General features: G+C 41.3%; 1 protein-coding gene across 2 annotated transcripts in view; it reads right to left on the reverse strand.

Moving 5' to 3' along the window:
• MTMR1 (myotubularin related protein 1) overlaps positions 1-18,246 on the reverse strand; it is a 1,550,898-nt gene that overhangs the window by 245,644 nt on the left and 1,287,008 nt on the right. For both annotated transcript variants that reach the window (XM_044057166.1, XM_044057165.1), the window contains one exon: positions 2,636-2,749. In XM_044057166.1, the coding sequence (XP_043913101.1) occupies positions 2,636-2,749 (114 nt within the window). The remainder of the gene's footprint in view (positions 1-2,635; positions 2,750-18,246) is intronic.

Genomic DNA, 18,246 nt, shown 5'->3' on the forward strand with positions numbered 1-18,246 from the left:
AAAACATCCAGGCCCGGCTAAAATTTGCAAAACAATACCGCAAGTCTCCCAAAAGCATGTGGGAAAATATGTCATGGTCTGATGAGACCAAGGCTGAACTTTTTGACCACAATTCCAAAAGGTACATTTGGCGCAAAAACAACACTTTGCATCACTAAAAGAACACCATCCCCACGGTGACGCATGGTGGTGGCAGTATCATGCTTTGGGGTTGCTTTTCTTCAGCTGGAACTGGGGCTTTAGTCATGGTGGAGAGAATTATGAACAGTTCCAAATACCAGTCACTTTTGGCCCAAAAACTTCAGTCATCTGCTAGAAAGCTGAAGATGAAGAGGAATTTCACCTTTCAACACGACCCCAAGCATACATCCAAATCAACAAAAAAATGGCTTCACCAGAGGAAAATTAAACTTCTGGAATGGCCCAGACGTAAATCCAATAGAAAATCTGTGAGGTGACCTGAAGAGGGCTGTGCACAAGAGATGCCCTCACAATCTGACAGATTTGGAGCACTTTTGCAAGGAAGAGTGGGCAAATATTGCCAAGTCAAGATGTGCCATGCTGACAGACCCCAACCCAAGAAGACTGAATGCTGTAATTAAATCAAAAGGTGCTTCAACAAAGTATTAGTTTAAGGGTGTGCACATTTATGCAACCAGCTTATTGTATTTTTTTTATATTTTATATTTTTCCCCTAACAGATTTTTCAATTGAATTGTACAGGTTATAGGTCACATTAAAAAAGTTTTGAAATTATTTATTGTGGTCTCATTTTTTATATCACAAAAACCTGGCATTTTAACAGGGGTGTGTACACGTTTTACATCCACTATAGGCAAGCTGGTCCAGGGCCTGCTCCATGAAGGAAGACTGGAATCTGGAAAGGTGAGAGGAAAAGCTCAAGAACCAATGTAGCAGGAGTACATTCCCTTGTCACACCTGTCCAGTGATTTAGATTCACTGCAAGATGGTAAGATAGCAAATTAGTGTGGTCCTGTTGCCTATAATGGACCAAGAAGTTTATGAAGAAGTCAGTTCAACAATGGCTGGCAATAACTCATTCTAATCAGCTGGATGACTCACTCACTCTCCTATCTTTTTCAGGACTGAAGGAGCTTATAGGATGAAACAATAGCAACCGTAATGACCAGCTCAGAGGAAGATGGGATAATCCGGGGCTCATTCTCTCTCTCTCGGGTACAAAATGAGGCACTTAAGGGGGAAGGAACAAGGCAGCAGGAGGCCAGTGCATAAAGGACTTCATAAACTACTGAGGTGTCTCCAAAGATGGTCAGTCAGAGGGGCTGTTGGAAGCTTCAGTTAAGAGTCTGTCTCACTGACAATAAGGACTTAAGTGGGAGCCTTACCAACTGGTTCCTGGGGTTAGCTCTCAACTGGTGCTGGTCGGGTATTAGCATACTGTCAGGAGTACGAATGTGTGACACAAATTGAAGAAGCAGTGCCCAAGAGCTCATCTGCCAAAGGAGACAAAGATAAAACAAACCTGCTCTAGGCTACATTCCCTAATGTTGCATTTCTACACCTGTGACTCAAGGTCCCAGGAAACACTGGATGCTTGTTTAATGTCTAGGCCTTTGACATATGAGCTCTGGTAATGGATAATCCATCACTCTTCCCCAACCTGTAACAGACCATGTTATGGGGGGGGGGGGCTGAGAGGAACAGCTTAATCTCATTCAACTCTGATCTTTGGATAGATGAATCCAAAGACTGCTCCTGATGATCATCCCAGGCAGTTTTAAACTCCAGCAGATCAAGTGAGGCCTAAGTGATATCAGAACTTAGTCTTTTCTGGGTTTTTCCTCAGCTACAGAAGTGAAAAAAATGATGGGCTTCTGCATTCACTTGCTAAGGAAAAGCTCAGCACATGCAGGGTCAAGAAAGCCATTCCAGAAACAGGCTTCCTTCCAGGAGGACTAGGCCATGACATACTTCCACAAACTTAGCTCTTATTATGGTGCACTTGATAAGGCCTAGGGCTCAACATAGGACTTTCCCACCCATTCCAGTGCACAGAAATTTCAAAAGCTACCATCTTCCTTGTAAGAATGTAAGCCAATGGCTTATCCATTTAATGCCTCCAAATGGTAGGTTTGAACCAATGACAAGTAGGTCAGTGCTTCACATCATGCTCTTCCTTAAAACTGTAAAGCCAATGCTGGTTATGGTTTTGGCCGGTCATGTGATAGCTACAGGGATGATATGTATCTAGGCAGTGGATGCAGGAAGTTTTTTAATGAAGTAGGTCAGGCTCAAGATCCAGACTGTGCGAGGACAGAACTTGCAGCCTCAGGGGATACACATGCATGCTCACCATACGGACAACATCAAGGGGCATGTGCTGCAATGACTGTGTGTGTCCAAGTGTCGGAATGTCTGAGAAAAATGCAAGATTGTGAATGTTAGAAAAAATCCAGTCAAAGGATCCATCAAGAAAGGCCTGACGTTGGATATACTTTACCTACTGTTTTTATTTGGTAGATCTACAATCAGAAAAGGAAACTGACATCATTGTAAGGTTACTTTTAAAACCCGCAAGCCAGAGCATTCATTCCTTAGACATTTCACAATGCCAGAATTAAATTAAAAATAATGGCACTACCACTTGACTTACCTTTTTTACTCTCTGCTGTTCACTGTTGCATAGAAATGTACCAAAAAGACAACTGTATAGGTGATCCAAAATGGTGACCAGGAAAATTTCATTAAACTCAAATGCTGAAGGGAACTAAAATGAGGAAAAAAGCCAAGTTATTTGAATAAGCCACAAGACTGGAGCCATCATTCAGAAATTTATTCTTCCTCCGATAATATTAATTAAATTTTTTTTGTACTCTAAGCCATCCAAATGTCAATAAAGCTGATTCCATTTAATCATAACCTAACTCTTGAAACTATTCTCCAAAGACTACAGGATGATATAAAGAAATGTAGAAAACTATACGACTACATTAGTTCCGTTTCTAATAAAGTTCAAGACATCATGAATTTATCTACCCATTACAGCATTTATTAAGAAACCAATTTTCTTTTTCTACATGACTACAGGAATAATATATCAGTACCCACGGCCTTACTGTTGCTCAAACTATTTCACTTACAACTTCATGCACAGAATCTTTCCATAAAGTACAGTTGTGTACACTTACCATAAATGTAGATGTTTGAGTGTATTCACCGTTGCAGTCATTACATTTGGGTAATCTGCTGGCAGGTTGCCCTCAGTTGGCCTGAATTCCAAAGTCTTGGGTCCTGCGTCGGTTGCCGTCTTCTCTTCCATGACGTCAGGGGTATAAAAACATGCAGCCGACGCCATTTTCTTTAGTTTTTCATGCCCCCAAAAAGGTAGCAATATTATATATATATATATATATATATATATATATATATATATATATATATATATATGGGTTCACTTTATAACATCGAAATACTGAAATGTCAAATTTCAGTATCTCGAAGCTATAAAGTCGAATGTTAAAAATAACGAACATTCATAATCGCGAATTTGACGTATGTCGAAAATATGTTGAATTCGCGGTTATGAAGTTGCACTACGTAATGTCCGGGTTTGTGTTTTGTTGGTGCGCGGTGCCGTGTTTGGATGTAGGTGTTATGTCAGGTAAGTGAGTGTTTTGTAAGGGTTTTGAGTGGGAGTTAGAGTGTGTGTGAGGGATTGGAGAATGTGCGTGTGTGAGTGAGCTTTTGTGTTGTGTTTGTGCGATCTCGGAGTTAGTATATATAAGTAGGGGGGGGGGTGCAGGGGGGCTTGCCCCCCTACTTATGTGTGTGTGAGTTGTGTATGTTTGCTGTTTTTTTGTTTATGTTGTGATGTGGGTGTTGTGTTGTATGTTTAGTGTAGTGTGTGCGGTGTTTTCGGTTATGTGGTTTCGCGGTTTTTGTTTGTCGGTGTTTTGTAGATTCGGTTTTATAGTCTCGAGATACTGAAATTCGATATTTCAGCATTTCGAGGTTATAAAGTGAATCTATATATATATATACATACATATATATATATATATACAGGCATCAATATAAACTTTACCTTCATCTACAAGCAAATACACCACATAGGTTGTAGAAGATAGAGAAGGAAAGATAAACTGTAGAATGACAGGGGGAAGGCGGGAGGGTAACCTGGACTGCAACAGTGAATACACTCAAACATCTACATTTATGGTAAGTGTACACAACTGTACTATGTTCTTCATGTTTCACTGTTGCAGTCATTACATTTGGGTAGAATCCCAAAGCTATGGTTGGGAGGCTGGAGCTAAACAGCATTAGGTGAGGCTAGAAGGCCCTGCAGCACTGCAGTGGGAAAACCTGCCCTGGACTTAGAGAGGCAAATGGTAATGCTTTGTAAAGGTGTGAACAGAACTCCAAGTAGCAGCCTCTAGAATGTCTTTGGTTGGTACTCCTCTGAGAAAGGCTGCTGAAGTAGTTGCAGCTCTGGTGGAATGAGACCTAATGCCCTTGGGCACAGGTTTACCATGGTGTAAGTAGCAGAAACAGATGCAGTGGCTTATCCACTTTGAAATTGTCTGCATTGAAATAGCCTTGTCTGCATTGAGATAGCCTTTCCCTCTGATCCTGCAGCATATGTCACTAGTAATTGCTCAGTTTTTCTTAGAGCTTTAGTCCTGCTCAAGTAGAATCATAGCTGTCTGTGTACATCCAAGGAATGCAGAATTCTCTCCCCTTTGTTCTGCGGATTTGGATAAAATATTGGCAGATGAATTGTTTGGTTAAGAGCCACACTGGAAACCACCTTAAGCGTAAAAGTAGGATTTGTCCTCAGACACCCCCTGTCTGGGTAAAATATGATAAAAGGCTCCACAGCCATGAGGGCCTGTAGCTCTGAAATTCTTCTTGCTGAAGTAATTGCTAGTAACAGAGCTGTCTTCCATGATAAGAACTTTATATTAGCGGTAGCGGCTGGTTCAAATGGAGGCAGGGTGAGCCTTTCCAACACATAACTGAGGTCCCATGCAGGTAATGGCGATCTTCTAGGTGGTCTTAAATATTTGGCTCCTCTAAGATACTGCTTTAGTAAAGGATGAGAAAAGATTGGTGGCTCTGTATTGTAATGGGCTGAAATGGCAGAGGCATGGATTTTGATTGTTGAGAAGGATAGGCCTTTGTCAAGCATCTCAGTTATGTATTGTAATATCTGAGTAATATGTGGTTCTGCTGTATCAATTCCTTCTGCTTGATTCCAAGCACAGAATCACTTCCATTTGTCAGTATAAGATTTTCTAGTACTAGGCCTTCTGGCTTCCAAAATGACATCCATCACAGCTTTACTGAGAGGTGTTGTTCGTATGATTACATGATTAGCCATGCTGCCAGGTTCAGAGTCTGTAGTTGATTGTGCAGGATCTGATTGTTTTGCTGGGACAGTAGTTGTGGTCTTTGAGGCAAGGTCCAAGTTGGGTATTGAGACAAGTTCCTTAGGATTGGGTACTAGTATTGGGGCCAGTCCGGGGCAATTAATATCATCTTTGGCTTCTCTTGTCTGACTTTTAGGAGGACCTTGGATAGAAGAGGCAGAGGAGGAAAGGCGTAAACTGACAGGTTTTTCCAACTGAAGGATAGGGCATCCACTTTCCATGCCTGTCTGTGATCAGTCCTTCTGCAGAATATTTTCAATTGATAATTCTGAGGACAGGCAAATAGATCTATGTCTGGGCTCCCCCATTTCTCTGTTTTCATGTTGAATACTTGTGGATTTAGTTTCCACTCGTGAGAATCCATAAGGTTTCTGCTTAAATCATCTGCCAGAGTGTTTTGTTTTCCTGGAAGGAATTGAGCTTGAAGATGTATTTGGTACGTCAAAGCTGTGTCCCACAGTGCCATGGCTAATGTGCAAAGGGGTATGAGTGTGTGCCCGCTTGCTTGTTTATATACCACATGACTGTGGTGTTGTCCGTCTTTATCAGTAGTTGTCCTGGATGAAGTAAGTCCCTGAAGGTTGTTAGGGGATTTTGAACAGCTAGCATCTCTTTCTGGTTGATATGTAGATGCATTTGTTTTAGTGCCCCTATGCCCTGAATGCGTCTTCCTGCCATGTGGGCCCCCCAGGCATAATCCGATGCGTCTGTTAAGGTTTGGCTGGCAGGAGGTAGAGTGAAGGGCCGTCCCATGTTTTAGTGACAGGGCTTTGCCCACCATAGAAACTCCTGTTGCAGGCAGGGAATGAGAGGAATCATTGTTTCCAGACTGTGTGAATGTTGACTCCATAAACTGTTTAGGTACCATTGAAGTTTCCTCATACGCAGTCTTGCATATGGAATTAGTAGGCTGCAGGATGTCATGAAGCCCAGAGCCTGCAGAATTTGTCTTGCAGAAGACTGGGTTTTTGTTGCCATCAGTTTGAAGTAAGTAGTCAGTTGCCTTTGTTTGTCTGGCATGAGGTAAGCCATCTGGGCAGTTGTATTCAAGCTTGCACACAGGAAAGTTATCTTTTGAGAGGGTACCAGTTGTGATTTCTTTTCATTATTGTGTACCCTAGGCATGTTAGAAGCCTTTTCACAAACGCCAGCTGTCGAAGAAGAGTGTCCTTGTTCTCTGCTTGAATGAGACAGTCATCCAAGTAAGGATATATTTGCATACGTCTTTGTCTGCAAAATGCAATTTCTGGTGCCAGGCACTTTGTAAAGACTCTGGGCGCAGTAGATAAGCCAAAGGGCAGTGCAGAAAATTGGTAATGCATTAAGCCAGCCTTGAATCTGAGGTATCTTCTGCATGACTGTCTTACTGGGACATGCAGGTATGCCTCTTTTAGGTCTAAAGTCACCAGCCAAGCATTCTTGCCCAGCATGGGCAGAAGCTGCTGCAAAGTCAGCATTTTGAATTTTGGAATGTCCAGGTATGTGTTCAAAATCGATAAATCCAGTATTGGCCACCAGGCCTTGTCCTTTCTGGGTACCAAGAAGAGTCTTAAGTAAAAACCTTATCCTTTTTCCTGTTCTGGTACTGCCTGAATGGCCCCCATATCCATGAGGGATGTAACCTGTTTCTGTGCCTCTGCCCATTGAAGTTTTGGCAGATCTGGCCAACCATTTGCCATTGGCAGAGTGTGGAAATGGAATCTGTATCCCTGTGATATGCTGTTTAGTACCACTTGTCCTGGGTTATTAACTGCCAATTTTGAGCAAAAAGTGCTAATTTTCCCCCTATGGGTGCTGCCAAAAGATAAGTGCTTGGTGTAGGCAGAGGGAAGTCATTGGGATTGTTTTCTGTAGATTTGCGCTTTATCTCCTCCAGATTTGGAGGTGGATGCACCCCACTGCTTTGACCTGTATGAGTCTTACGCCTGGTATCTGGAACCCTTAGGGCGTCTGGATTTGCCCCTTTGAGCTCTGTGTGACACAGGAAAGGACCAATTTTTTGTAGGCCAGTGTCTACTGAATCTGGGTGCCTGCACTTGTAAGAAGTCTTTAACAGTTTGCATAGACTTAGTTTTGTCTTCCATTTTCTTTAAAACCTCTTCTGCCTTAATACCAAACAGAGAATCATGCTGTAAAGGTGCATCTAGAAATTTAGCTTTAACATGATCATGCAAATTTTGTTCCTTTAACCAGGCATGCCTCCTAATCACAGATCCATTAACTGTGGCCCTGCAGGAGGCCTCTAAAGAATCAAAACCACATTGTAAAGTAGGTTTTCCAACTTGTTCAGCTGCATGCAATAATTCCTGCAATTCTTTATTTTCTGCACATTCTGAAATCAACATAATTTTCTGTTTCAGCAATCCCATAACATGTTGTTGGTATTTAAGCATATGAAATTGACAGTTTAAGGCCCTGACTGCCAAGGTTGCATATGTATAAACCCTTTCTCCCTATCTGTCCAGTGCCCCTGAATCTCTGTCAGAGGGGGTAGGATTTTTTGCTGTTGAGGCCTTTACTCCCTTTGGACCCAGTGAAATAGTTTCAGGATCAGCAGCAGGGTTTCTAAATAAAAATGTACGTGAGTCAGGGACCCTGTAATATCTGTCAGGCTTACTGGGAGCCAGAAGTAAGAAGTCAGGGGTCAAGCTTGACTCCGAAAACATATTATCCACAATGTCTAAAACAGAGGGAATGGCCAAAGGCTTGTGCTGAGGGAGAAGGAAATGCCTGAGCCTCTTTTTTGATTCTAAGAAGTCTTGACTCTCCCAGTGAAAATGCTCCCTCAAAGTATGCAAGGTTTCTCCAAATGAATAATCCTCAGGCAGAGATGCAGATTGAATAGACTCCTCAGCATCAGAATCCTCATAGGGAGGTAAAGATAATTCCTGATCAGAAGAGGAATCAGAAGAAATAGAAACCTGATCTGAAGATTCATAATCAGTGTCTTGCCTAGGCCTCTTATCAGGAGGGGGATGGGTACCACTGATCAAGGTAATAAGGTCTTCAGCCATTTTGATCATCTGTTTTTTAGGCATAGAGGCATGTGCCCATGGCTCATGCGCCAGTTTTTTATTTTTAGAAGTTGCTTTTGTCTTTGGTTTTGCTGTCGTCGGTTTGATATACAAATGTTGAGGTCTGAATACCCCCTCAGAAGCTGGTGCCTGCTCAGCGGCTCCGGACCCATCCGAGGGAAGATACAGCCATCGGTCCAATACCTTGCGTATCTTGTGGCATGCCGGACTCCACATGGGTGTCGGTAGAGGCCTGCGACTCGAAGGTAGCGGGTATCAGGGGCTGCGAAAGCACCTCACTGAATACCGGCAAACAGCTTAGGAGAAGCTTCGTCATCTGTTTTGGATCTTGACTGCCTTTCTCTGTCCTTTTCTTTGCGTTTTTTATGTACTTCGGTAGTCGGATTGCTATCCGACAACATTTCTGGATAGTTAAATCTGTTTCCAAAATACTTTGATGCAAAAATATACTGACGCTTAATAGTGCATTGGTTAAATCTAGCACAAAACCGACAGCCAGGCATGTTGTGATCAGGGCCTACGCAAGGAATACAGTATAAATGGAAATCCTTATGAGGTATTTGCTTCCCACAAGTAATAGAATTATTAACTTTTTCTGACATCGGTAAAAAGCAAGAAAAATGTTTCCCCAACGGGGTACTTAGCTTTAGTGAAGACTTCGGTTCTGAAACTCAAACTCGAATATTTCAGTAGTCGGCCGACTGGTACTTGCAAAATACTTCTGCTTCGGGCACCGGGCGGCAAGAAAGACTAAAGAAAATGGCGTCGGCTGCATGTTTTATACCCCTGATGTCATGGAAGAGAAGACAGCAACCGACGCAGGACCCAAGACTTTGGAATTCAGGCCGAATGAGGGCAACCTGCCAGCAGATTACCCAAATGTAATGACTGCAACAGTGAAACACGAAGAACATCAAAACTGTTTAAGATTCATTACACATCATGTACCTCATCTTTCACTTCTATACTCTATAGTTTTGTAAAAAGACCCAGTTAAAAGTCCATTCTTTGGAAAATCTGGCTTTCTCTTCAATTTTAGTAGAGCCTCCTGTAATCAGAACTCTTGATCTAAGACCTTTGTCCCTCTTTTGAACCCCAACACTTCTAATCAAAAAAATTAAAAACAGTTTTTCTTTACAGGTTAGTCTGCAAACATTTTTATAATTTCAGCAATATGACATATTCCTTCAGTTTGCACAATTTATCCTCTGAAAAAATAGCTATATGCAAGAAATGCAAAAGGATGCATAGTCAAAATGATAAAGACGACAGATGGACAACAATCTGCAAGCAAAAAAGGTTACAAAAAGCCTGCCTGATCAACACAAAACTCCTATTCAGAGATGTTTCCTGCAAAAGGCATATTTATTCTTTGGTGTGAAAGCTTTCCTCCTGTACTCAACAAATTAATCACAGATACCAACAACATTAATGCCGGTCTTGTCTACCCATATGCAGAATGAAAATGTTTATTATCAATTATGAAGCTGACCAGTGAGCCCAGGCTATAAACTATATGCTAGCAGATGACTGGTGCCAGTTTAAAAAAATGTATTCCTGAACAAGCCATGCTAGGTTCACAAGCTGTAGTACTCTGATATTTACTGTAAAAGTTAATAACCTCATGTTGCAAATGAAGTTTTAAAAAGCTTTATTTCCCAAACTAAATTTGCATACGATTACAGCTAAAAACTAATCTATATTTGTCACTGGCTTTGCTTCAAATCCTGAGTTTTCAAGAAGCAGTTAGACACGAAATCAAGTTGGAGAAGTGACAGATATAAACCTGTTATTCTATGTATGGGAGATAGCAAGGTGAATACAGCTAACGACACTAAGGAAAAAATATCAGCTGTGAAATTAATTTTTTGGATGTTGGGGAGATTACAAGCACTATGTAATATGTGGAAAATTTTAAAAGCCATTCTGCATATAGCCAATGTTTTAAGGGACTCTGCTGACTTTCTATTTAAAAAGGGGGAAACATTAAGATATTTTCTGAATAAGCACAATCAAGTTAATCCAGTTGATAAATACAAAATGGATAATAATGGAATGAGAGGCTGTAGTTCAAGCAATTGTTGTACATACTTATAGAGGGACACAATGGGCCCAATTTCAAAAGACTTGCTTCTCAGGATAAGTAACCACTTACCATGAGAAAATATTGTTGTGTAAGAACTTACCATAACCTTAGATGTTCTCCTCTTCTATATGCTGCTGTATTCATGACATCAGGGAGTTTGCATCTGGTGAACTATAGTACGTCCTGCCATTATACAAAAGTTAAATGCTACCGCTAGGGTGGGTGGGACATCCTGCGCCTCTCTCTTGAACGTCGGTTGTAAATAGACGTCTGGTATAAAGCGGAAGTCAGTACACATTTTCTTCAGAACTGAATGCCGCCGGAATCAGCGACTAGGGAGTGGGTACTCCAGAAGTCTGGAATTAGGCAAGTGCGAGAGGGAAGGCTGGGTGGGAAACTATACAGCTGCATATAGAAAAGAACATCTAAGGTTATGGTAAGTTCTTACACGACTATACTATGTCCTATCACTCCTATTCACATGCTACTACTTTGTATAGACTAACTAGAATATGTGTACTCTGCCTCTTACTGTATTGTATACTATTGTACTATCTAATTACTTTATATTGTTTATATTTCTGTGGAGCTTTTCTCCCTGGGCCTCTGCAGAAAATGGGCTTCTGGCCCAGTCAGACTTTCCCAGTAAACAAATGTAAATAAATAAATATGCTACTGTATTCATCACATCAGGGAGAGTGCAAAAGCTCCTGTCCTACAGAAAGGGGAGGTGGTCCAGAAGCACTTTTCACAAACCCATGAAGGATGGCTCTGGCAAATCCTGCCTTGGCTTTAGAGACCATGTCCAGTTTGTAGTGTCTAGTGAATGTGTGAACGGAGGACCAAGTAGCTGCCTCCAGGATAGCAGCTGTGTCCAATCCCTTGAGGAATGCCCCAGAGGAGGACACTACCCTGAAGTGTGCCCTTACTGGGGCTGGGAGTGACCTACCATGGTAAGTGTAACAGAAGGAAATGGTCTTAGATATCCAAGAGGATATGGTTTGCTTGGAAACATGTTGACCCAGAGTTCTTGGGTGGTAGGAGATGAAGAGCCTGTCAGATTTGCAGAGGGATTTGGTTTTGACCAAATAGTACCTGAGCTGTCAAGGACAGTTCATTGACTACTTCAGAGATGAAGGTAGGGTTACAGTATGCAAATATATCCTGTCCTTGTGTAAGACAGTGAAGGGGAGGTGTGCCATAAGGGCCTGGAGTTCCACAACCCCTCTGGCTGAGGAGATGGCCATCAAGAGTATAGTCTTCCAAACGCAATATTGGAGGGTGCAGTCTCTGGCTGGTTCAAAGGGTGGCAGTGTCAATTTTTCTAGGACAAAGTTCAGATCCCAAGGAGAAGGGATGGGCTTCCTTGGGGGTCTGAGATGTAATGACCCTCTCAGAAAGAGTTTTACTTCCATCCTAGATGCCAGAGGTGGTACCAAAGGCAGGCATGCTGAGATGGCAGACAGGTGAATTTTAATGGAGGAATAGGATAGTCCAGACTTCATAAGGTCACACAGGTAAGACAAGAACACTGGGGGCTCTGCCATCAGTGGTTGTAAGTTGTTTCTCTGACACCATAAAGAAAATCTCTTCCATTTAGTCAGGTAGGATTTTCTGGTAGCTAGTTTTCTGGCCTCCTGCAGAACCTGGATCATACATGTATAAGTGTATGAAGGGAATCAATGTCTTATCCCCACAATGTGAGATTTGGCATGGGCACTTGAGGGTGTAAGAGTGTTCCCTTGTCCTGTGTGAGCAGGTCCACTCATTGGGGTAACTTGTGGTGATTGCCCTTGGCTAGGTGAAATAGCAGGAGGAACCAATGCTGACTTGGCCAACAGGGAGTCACCAGCAAGATTTGAGGCTGTTCCATATGAATTTTCAGTAGGACTGTTTGTATGAGAGGGGAAGGGGGGGAATACATAGGTGTACATCCCCTTCCAGGAGACCGAGAGCACGTCCACCTTCCAAGCCTCTAGATGAGGTGTCCTGGAGCAGAAGGTTGGGAGCTGTCTGTTCATGGGGGAGGCAAAGAGATCCACATGTGGAATACTCTATCGATGTACTTGGTCCAGAAACACGTTCCTGTTCATCATCCATTTGTGAGACAGGGTCATGGTCCTGCTTAATGAATCTGCCATCACATTGTCTGCGGAGGGTATATCTACTGCTTGAAGTAAGATCTGATTCTCCAGGGCCATTTCCCAACCCTGCAGTGCTAATCTGCACAGAAGGTAGGAATTTGTCCCCCCCCCATTTGTTTATGTACCACAGCACAGTGGTATTACCTGTATACTACCTCATGGTGCCTGGTAGAAAATTACCCCTGAAAATGTCCAAGGCAAGTTATCAAGGTGCTCATTTCCCTGATGTTGATGTGTTCTTTTTGTTCAGTGGGTGTCCACTCTTCCTCACTCTCCATTTTCATAAGGTTGCACCCCAACCTGTGTCCAATGCATCTGCACAGAGATCCTGGTTGGGGGGTATGCGCTGTAGGGGCAGGCCAGGATTTTACTGGATCTGGGAGATCCACCACTTCAGTTTCCTGGTCAGGCATGACAGCATAGGAATCATGAACTCTAGAGGATGTAAGTGTTGTTTCCAAATTGTTCTCAGAAACCACTGGACCATCCTCATGTGTAGCGTTGCCAGGGGGTCCATGGGAATAGTCGAGGCCATGAAACTTAGGATTCTGAGGAATTCCCTGGCTGAGATGGATATGAGAGGAAGGATTTCCTCGAAGAAAGATGTGAGCATCACAGTCTTCTCTGGTTGTAGGCAAGCCATCATTTCCCTTGTCAGAATCAGACATCATAGTGAAGTGCAGGTGTTGTAGGGCCATGGAACTTGATGGATTCTGGATAAGGATGTCGTCTAGGTAGGGAAAAAATAAGTTATGTACTCACCATAACGTTCCCTGTTTGTTGTCCATATTGCCATTCATTCTTAATTGGATGGGTTCGGAGCCAATCCCTGCCTCCGACTCGGCCGAACACACAGCTGGAAATCTCAAAATCTCAAACTTGTCTCATGGCAGTAGGTATCTCATAATGCTGTGGTGCAACTCTCCACATCTTGTTTGCTGCTAACATACTAATGAGTAATATATATATATATATATATATATATATATATATATATATATATACACCCCAAGTTCAGGAGGAAAGTGCTCAGGAAAACCAATAAACAAAAAAGAGCACTCGACAGCCGTTTCCACAGTATAAAAATATAGGTGTTTAATCCAAAGCCACAGTAAAATCCCGCTGGGTATTAAGCCACAGTAAAATATTAACGCTGACACACAACCAGTACATTTTCGTTCACACACTTCATCAGATACAGCCATTTTGTTCAATTAATTCAGTAAATACTCAATTCAAACTAGCTGGACCAATAAAATGCTAAAAACAAATACAATTGATTAAAAATTTTAGGATGAGAATTTAAAGATACATTACATAAATAAGTAAGGAGATAAAATAAATTGTGCTTAAAATGCTCAATAAAACTTTTGTAGGTGTCACCATAAATAAAATTCATATAATGGAACCTAAGTATGGACCTTCACAATAAATACTTAAATACTTAAAAGTAAAAGATATAAAAATGTTACAATAAAATATATGTAAAATGTGAATACTATAACTTGGCAGCTCTCAATTTTAAAACTGGGGTGATGGAGACCGTCTCATTTAAACCTGGCCATCTACTGGCTTCTAAAACCAGCTGCCAGTATAATTCATGATATTTTAACATGGTCTCCCATGGTCCACCCCTTTTGTCAACAGAAACCTCATCAATCACAAAAAATGTAAAAGATGCAGATACACAAACTTGAACATGTTTGCATAAGGCATTCTTGTTATTACCTTTCCTAACATCATAGAGGTGCTCGTATATCCTTCCTTTTAAGCACCTCTCCATTTTACCCACATAAAATGCATCACGTTTTGCACAGAACAATATACACAAGTCCCTTACTGTTACAATTGTTATACACAAGTCCCTTACTGTTACAATTGTTGTAGGATTTAGACTTGAGTACTACCCCTGCTGTTTATAAAAATTTCTGAGGTGTTAGATATGTAAGGACACTGCTGACATGCTCCACACTTGTAGGTCCCAGTTTTTTTGGCAACAGGTTCCCTATGTTTATTCTGCAACAGGTCCTTAACATTTCTACCCTTCCTATAAACAAATTTCAGGGGTATGTCAAACCTTAATTCAGGTCTGATAATTTAACAAAATTGTCCCACTCACTCTGAACCACATTCCTAATGGTACTAGAATCCCCATTATAATCTAACACAAAAAATATTCTCAAACACCAGTCGTGTTGGTATTAGGAACTTGCCCCTTTTCCAATATGCCAGAGTCCATGGATTTTAGAATGGGTAAAAACTTATCAATTCTGTGTAAGATTACCTCATTCTGAAAGTCAGTAATCAATAGCCCTGGGTAACCTCTGTCTAAAAACATTTGCTTCAACAAATTACATTCATCCATGTAGTCACTGTCTAGTGAGGTCATTTTGCGACCCCTTACATACTGCCTCTTCAATATTCCTCTCTTCTGATGGAATGGATGGGCACTATTAAAATGAAGAAAGAAATTACAATACGTTTCTTTCCTATGCACTTTAGAATCAAAGCCTTCTTGTCCTTTCCGAATGTTAACATCTAGGTAATCAATACTTTGGTACCCCATCTTGAAGATAAACCTCAAACATTCTGTGCTTTTAGAAATATAATCAAAAAACTCGTGGAATTTCTCCTCACCATCAGTCCAGAATATACATCATCCAAAAACCTCTTGTAGAGGGCCCAACTATTCTTAAATTTTGATCCTAAAATAAATTTTTCTTCCCACCAGGCCATGACCAAATTAGCATATGTAGGGGCACACATAGCCACACCTTTTATCTGTTTAAAAAATTCACCTTCGAAATAAAGATAATTATTGTTCAATACCATCTCCATTAAAATCATCATAACATATATTTCTTTATCGGTGACTTTACTTTCCTTCCTTATCTTTTCTTCAAAAAATTCCAAGCCAGCCTTATGTGGGACTGAAGTAAAAAGGTCGACTACATCAATGGTGATAAAAATAATATTGCTGTTATCTGTTACTTGGATGTCCCTTACACTGGTCAATAAATCCAATGAGTCCTTTAAAACATTACTAGCACTCATGAATAATGCTTTTAATTTGAAATCTAAATATTTTGCTATAGGTGCAGTGACCGATTGGCCAGCAGCAACAGTTGGCCTTAAAGGGGGGTTCTCAATGTCCTTGTGGACCTTTGGGATCCTGAATATGGACGGTACATTAGGCTCTTTGTTAAACAAAAATTAAAGGTCTCGAGGTCCAAACAACCCTCGAGTACCAAATAATTCAACATAAAAAATTTTTTATATGCTATGTGCACTTCATAAACAGATACCTTCGTATATTTGCTGTCATCTAACAATAAATCCATCATCTTCCCCTCGTGCATAACAGTATCAACTAGTTTGAACTGAGTATTTATTGAATTAATTGAACAAAATGGCTGTATCTGATGAAGCGTGCGAACGAAAACGTACTGGTTGTGTGTCAGTGTTAATATTTTACTGTGACCTAATACCCAGCTGGATTTTACAGTGGCTTTCGATTAAACACCTATATTTTTATACTGTGGAAACGGCTGTTGAGTGCTCTTTTTTGTTTGTTTATATATATATATATATATATATATATATATATATATATATATATATATATATATATATATATGTGTGTGTGTGTGTGTGACACCATGTCAAGGAGAAACAAACTGAGTCAAGGAGTTCATATAATAAGGAAAGATCACCACCAGGTCCTCTAGAAGTCCTTGGACAGGGGAAGGAGGGAGGGGTTGTAAGAATGAATGACGAGATGGACAACAAACATGGAACGTTATGGTGAGTACATAACTTCTTTATGTTATGTTGTCCTATCTCGCCTTCATTCTTACTTGGATGGGACAGTGTCCCTAGCACCTTTTTCCCGGGTGGCTCACGAGAGTATACATTTGAGCACAGTGGAACCAAAGGAGGCCCTGTCCCTGGAGGCCAAATCCACTTTGTAATGAGTGATAAATGTATGAGGATTGGTCCATGTAGATGCAACACAAATACTGTCCATAGACATTCTGGCCTGAAAAGCAGATGATGTAGCTAATGCTCTGGTTGAGTAATCTCTAATTCTGAATGGTCGCTCTCTGTTATTGGAGGTATAGATAAAGGTGATACAATTTGAGAGCCAATTTGAAAAGGTGACTTTAGAAACTGGCATACTCTTTTTTGCCTCAGAGAAGTAGATGAAGAATTGATCAGATTTCCTGAAATCTTTAGTTCTATGCAAACAGAATCTGAGCTGTCTATGCACATCCAACTGATGGAGTTTACACTCTGCCTTGTTCCTATGATTGAGGAAAAACACCGCCAGCCCAATGGATTGATTGATATTGGATTGAGACCAAACCTTAGGTATAAAAGATGGATTTGTTCGCAATGATACCCTATCCTTATGAAAGATCAGATATGGAGGTCTGATTGACAGTGCTTGTAACTCTGAGACTCTTCTGGCAGATGTTACAGTTACTAGAAAAATGGTCTTCCAGGAATAAAATCTTGAGGTCACAAGATGAAGAAAGCTCGAACAGTGGCAATGTAAGTTAGGATAGGACAAAATTTAAATCCCAAGGAGGAAGTGGTTCCTAAAAGGAGGTCTCAATAAGGAAGTACCTTTTAAAAATGCTTTGCACAACCTGTGTGACATTAAGTTAGGAGAATGGTCACCAGTGTTTAAATTCGAAATTGCAGCCAGCTGGACCCTAATAGTTGCCGCAGCCGAGCCTTGCTGGAAGTGTTCCTCCTGAAATTCTAGAATGGAATGAACAGGCGCAGAAAAAGGGTCAATGTTTCTATTCTGTGCCCAGTGAGAAAATCTTTTCCACTTGCTAGTACATAGTCTTCTTGTAGAAACCTTATGAGAGGATATCAATATGTGTTTGACTGCTGGAGTGAAGTTTTGAAGCCTGACTAAAATGGGAGGTGGAGCAGCCATGCTGTCAAGTGAGGGTGTGGAGAAAAGGATGAAGTGCACCTGGCATATGTATCAGAAGGTCTGGAACTGGGTCCAGAGTCCACGGCTTCTCCTAAAGATGAGGCCAGAGGAAGGGGATCCAAATTTGCCGAGGCCAATATGGGGCAATGAGAATCATCCTGCTTCCCAAGGAATTTGCTTTCTGGATGACTTTGGGTATGAGGGGAAACAGAGGAAAAGCACAAAGAAGTCCTGAGGGCCAATTGTGTACAAGTGCATCTCTCGATGTCTCCCCCGGTGGGGGAATTAGGGAAAAGTAGCTGCTGCACTTGGCATTCATGGGAGTGGCAAAAGGATCGCAGCAGGGCTGACCCCATTTCTGGAAAATCTCTTCCATTATGTTCTGGTTCAGAGACCACTCGTGAGGCATTAATATTGCCCTGCTGAACTTGTCTGCTATCACGTTGGATTTCCCCGGGATATGCATTGCTACTAGAAAGTGTTGGGAAGAAAAGTACAGTTGTGTACACTTGCCATAAATGTAGATGTTAGTGTATTCACTGTTGCAGTCATTACATTTGGGTAATCTGCTGGCAGTTTGCCCTCAGTCAGCCTGAATTCCAAAGTCTTGGGTCCT

Source organism: Protopterus annectens, chromosome 15.part0 (assembly GCF_019279795.1).
Source record: "Protopterus annectens isolate FY-2018-M chromosome 15.part0, PAN1.0, whole genome shotgun sequence".
Lineage (NCBI taxonomy): Eukaryota > Metazoa > Chordata > Ceratodontiformes > Protopteridae > Protopterus > Protopterus annectens.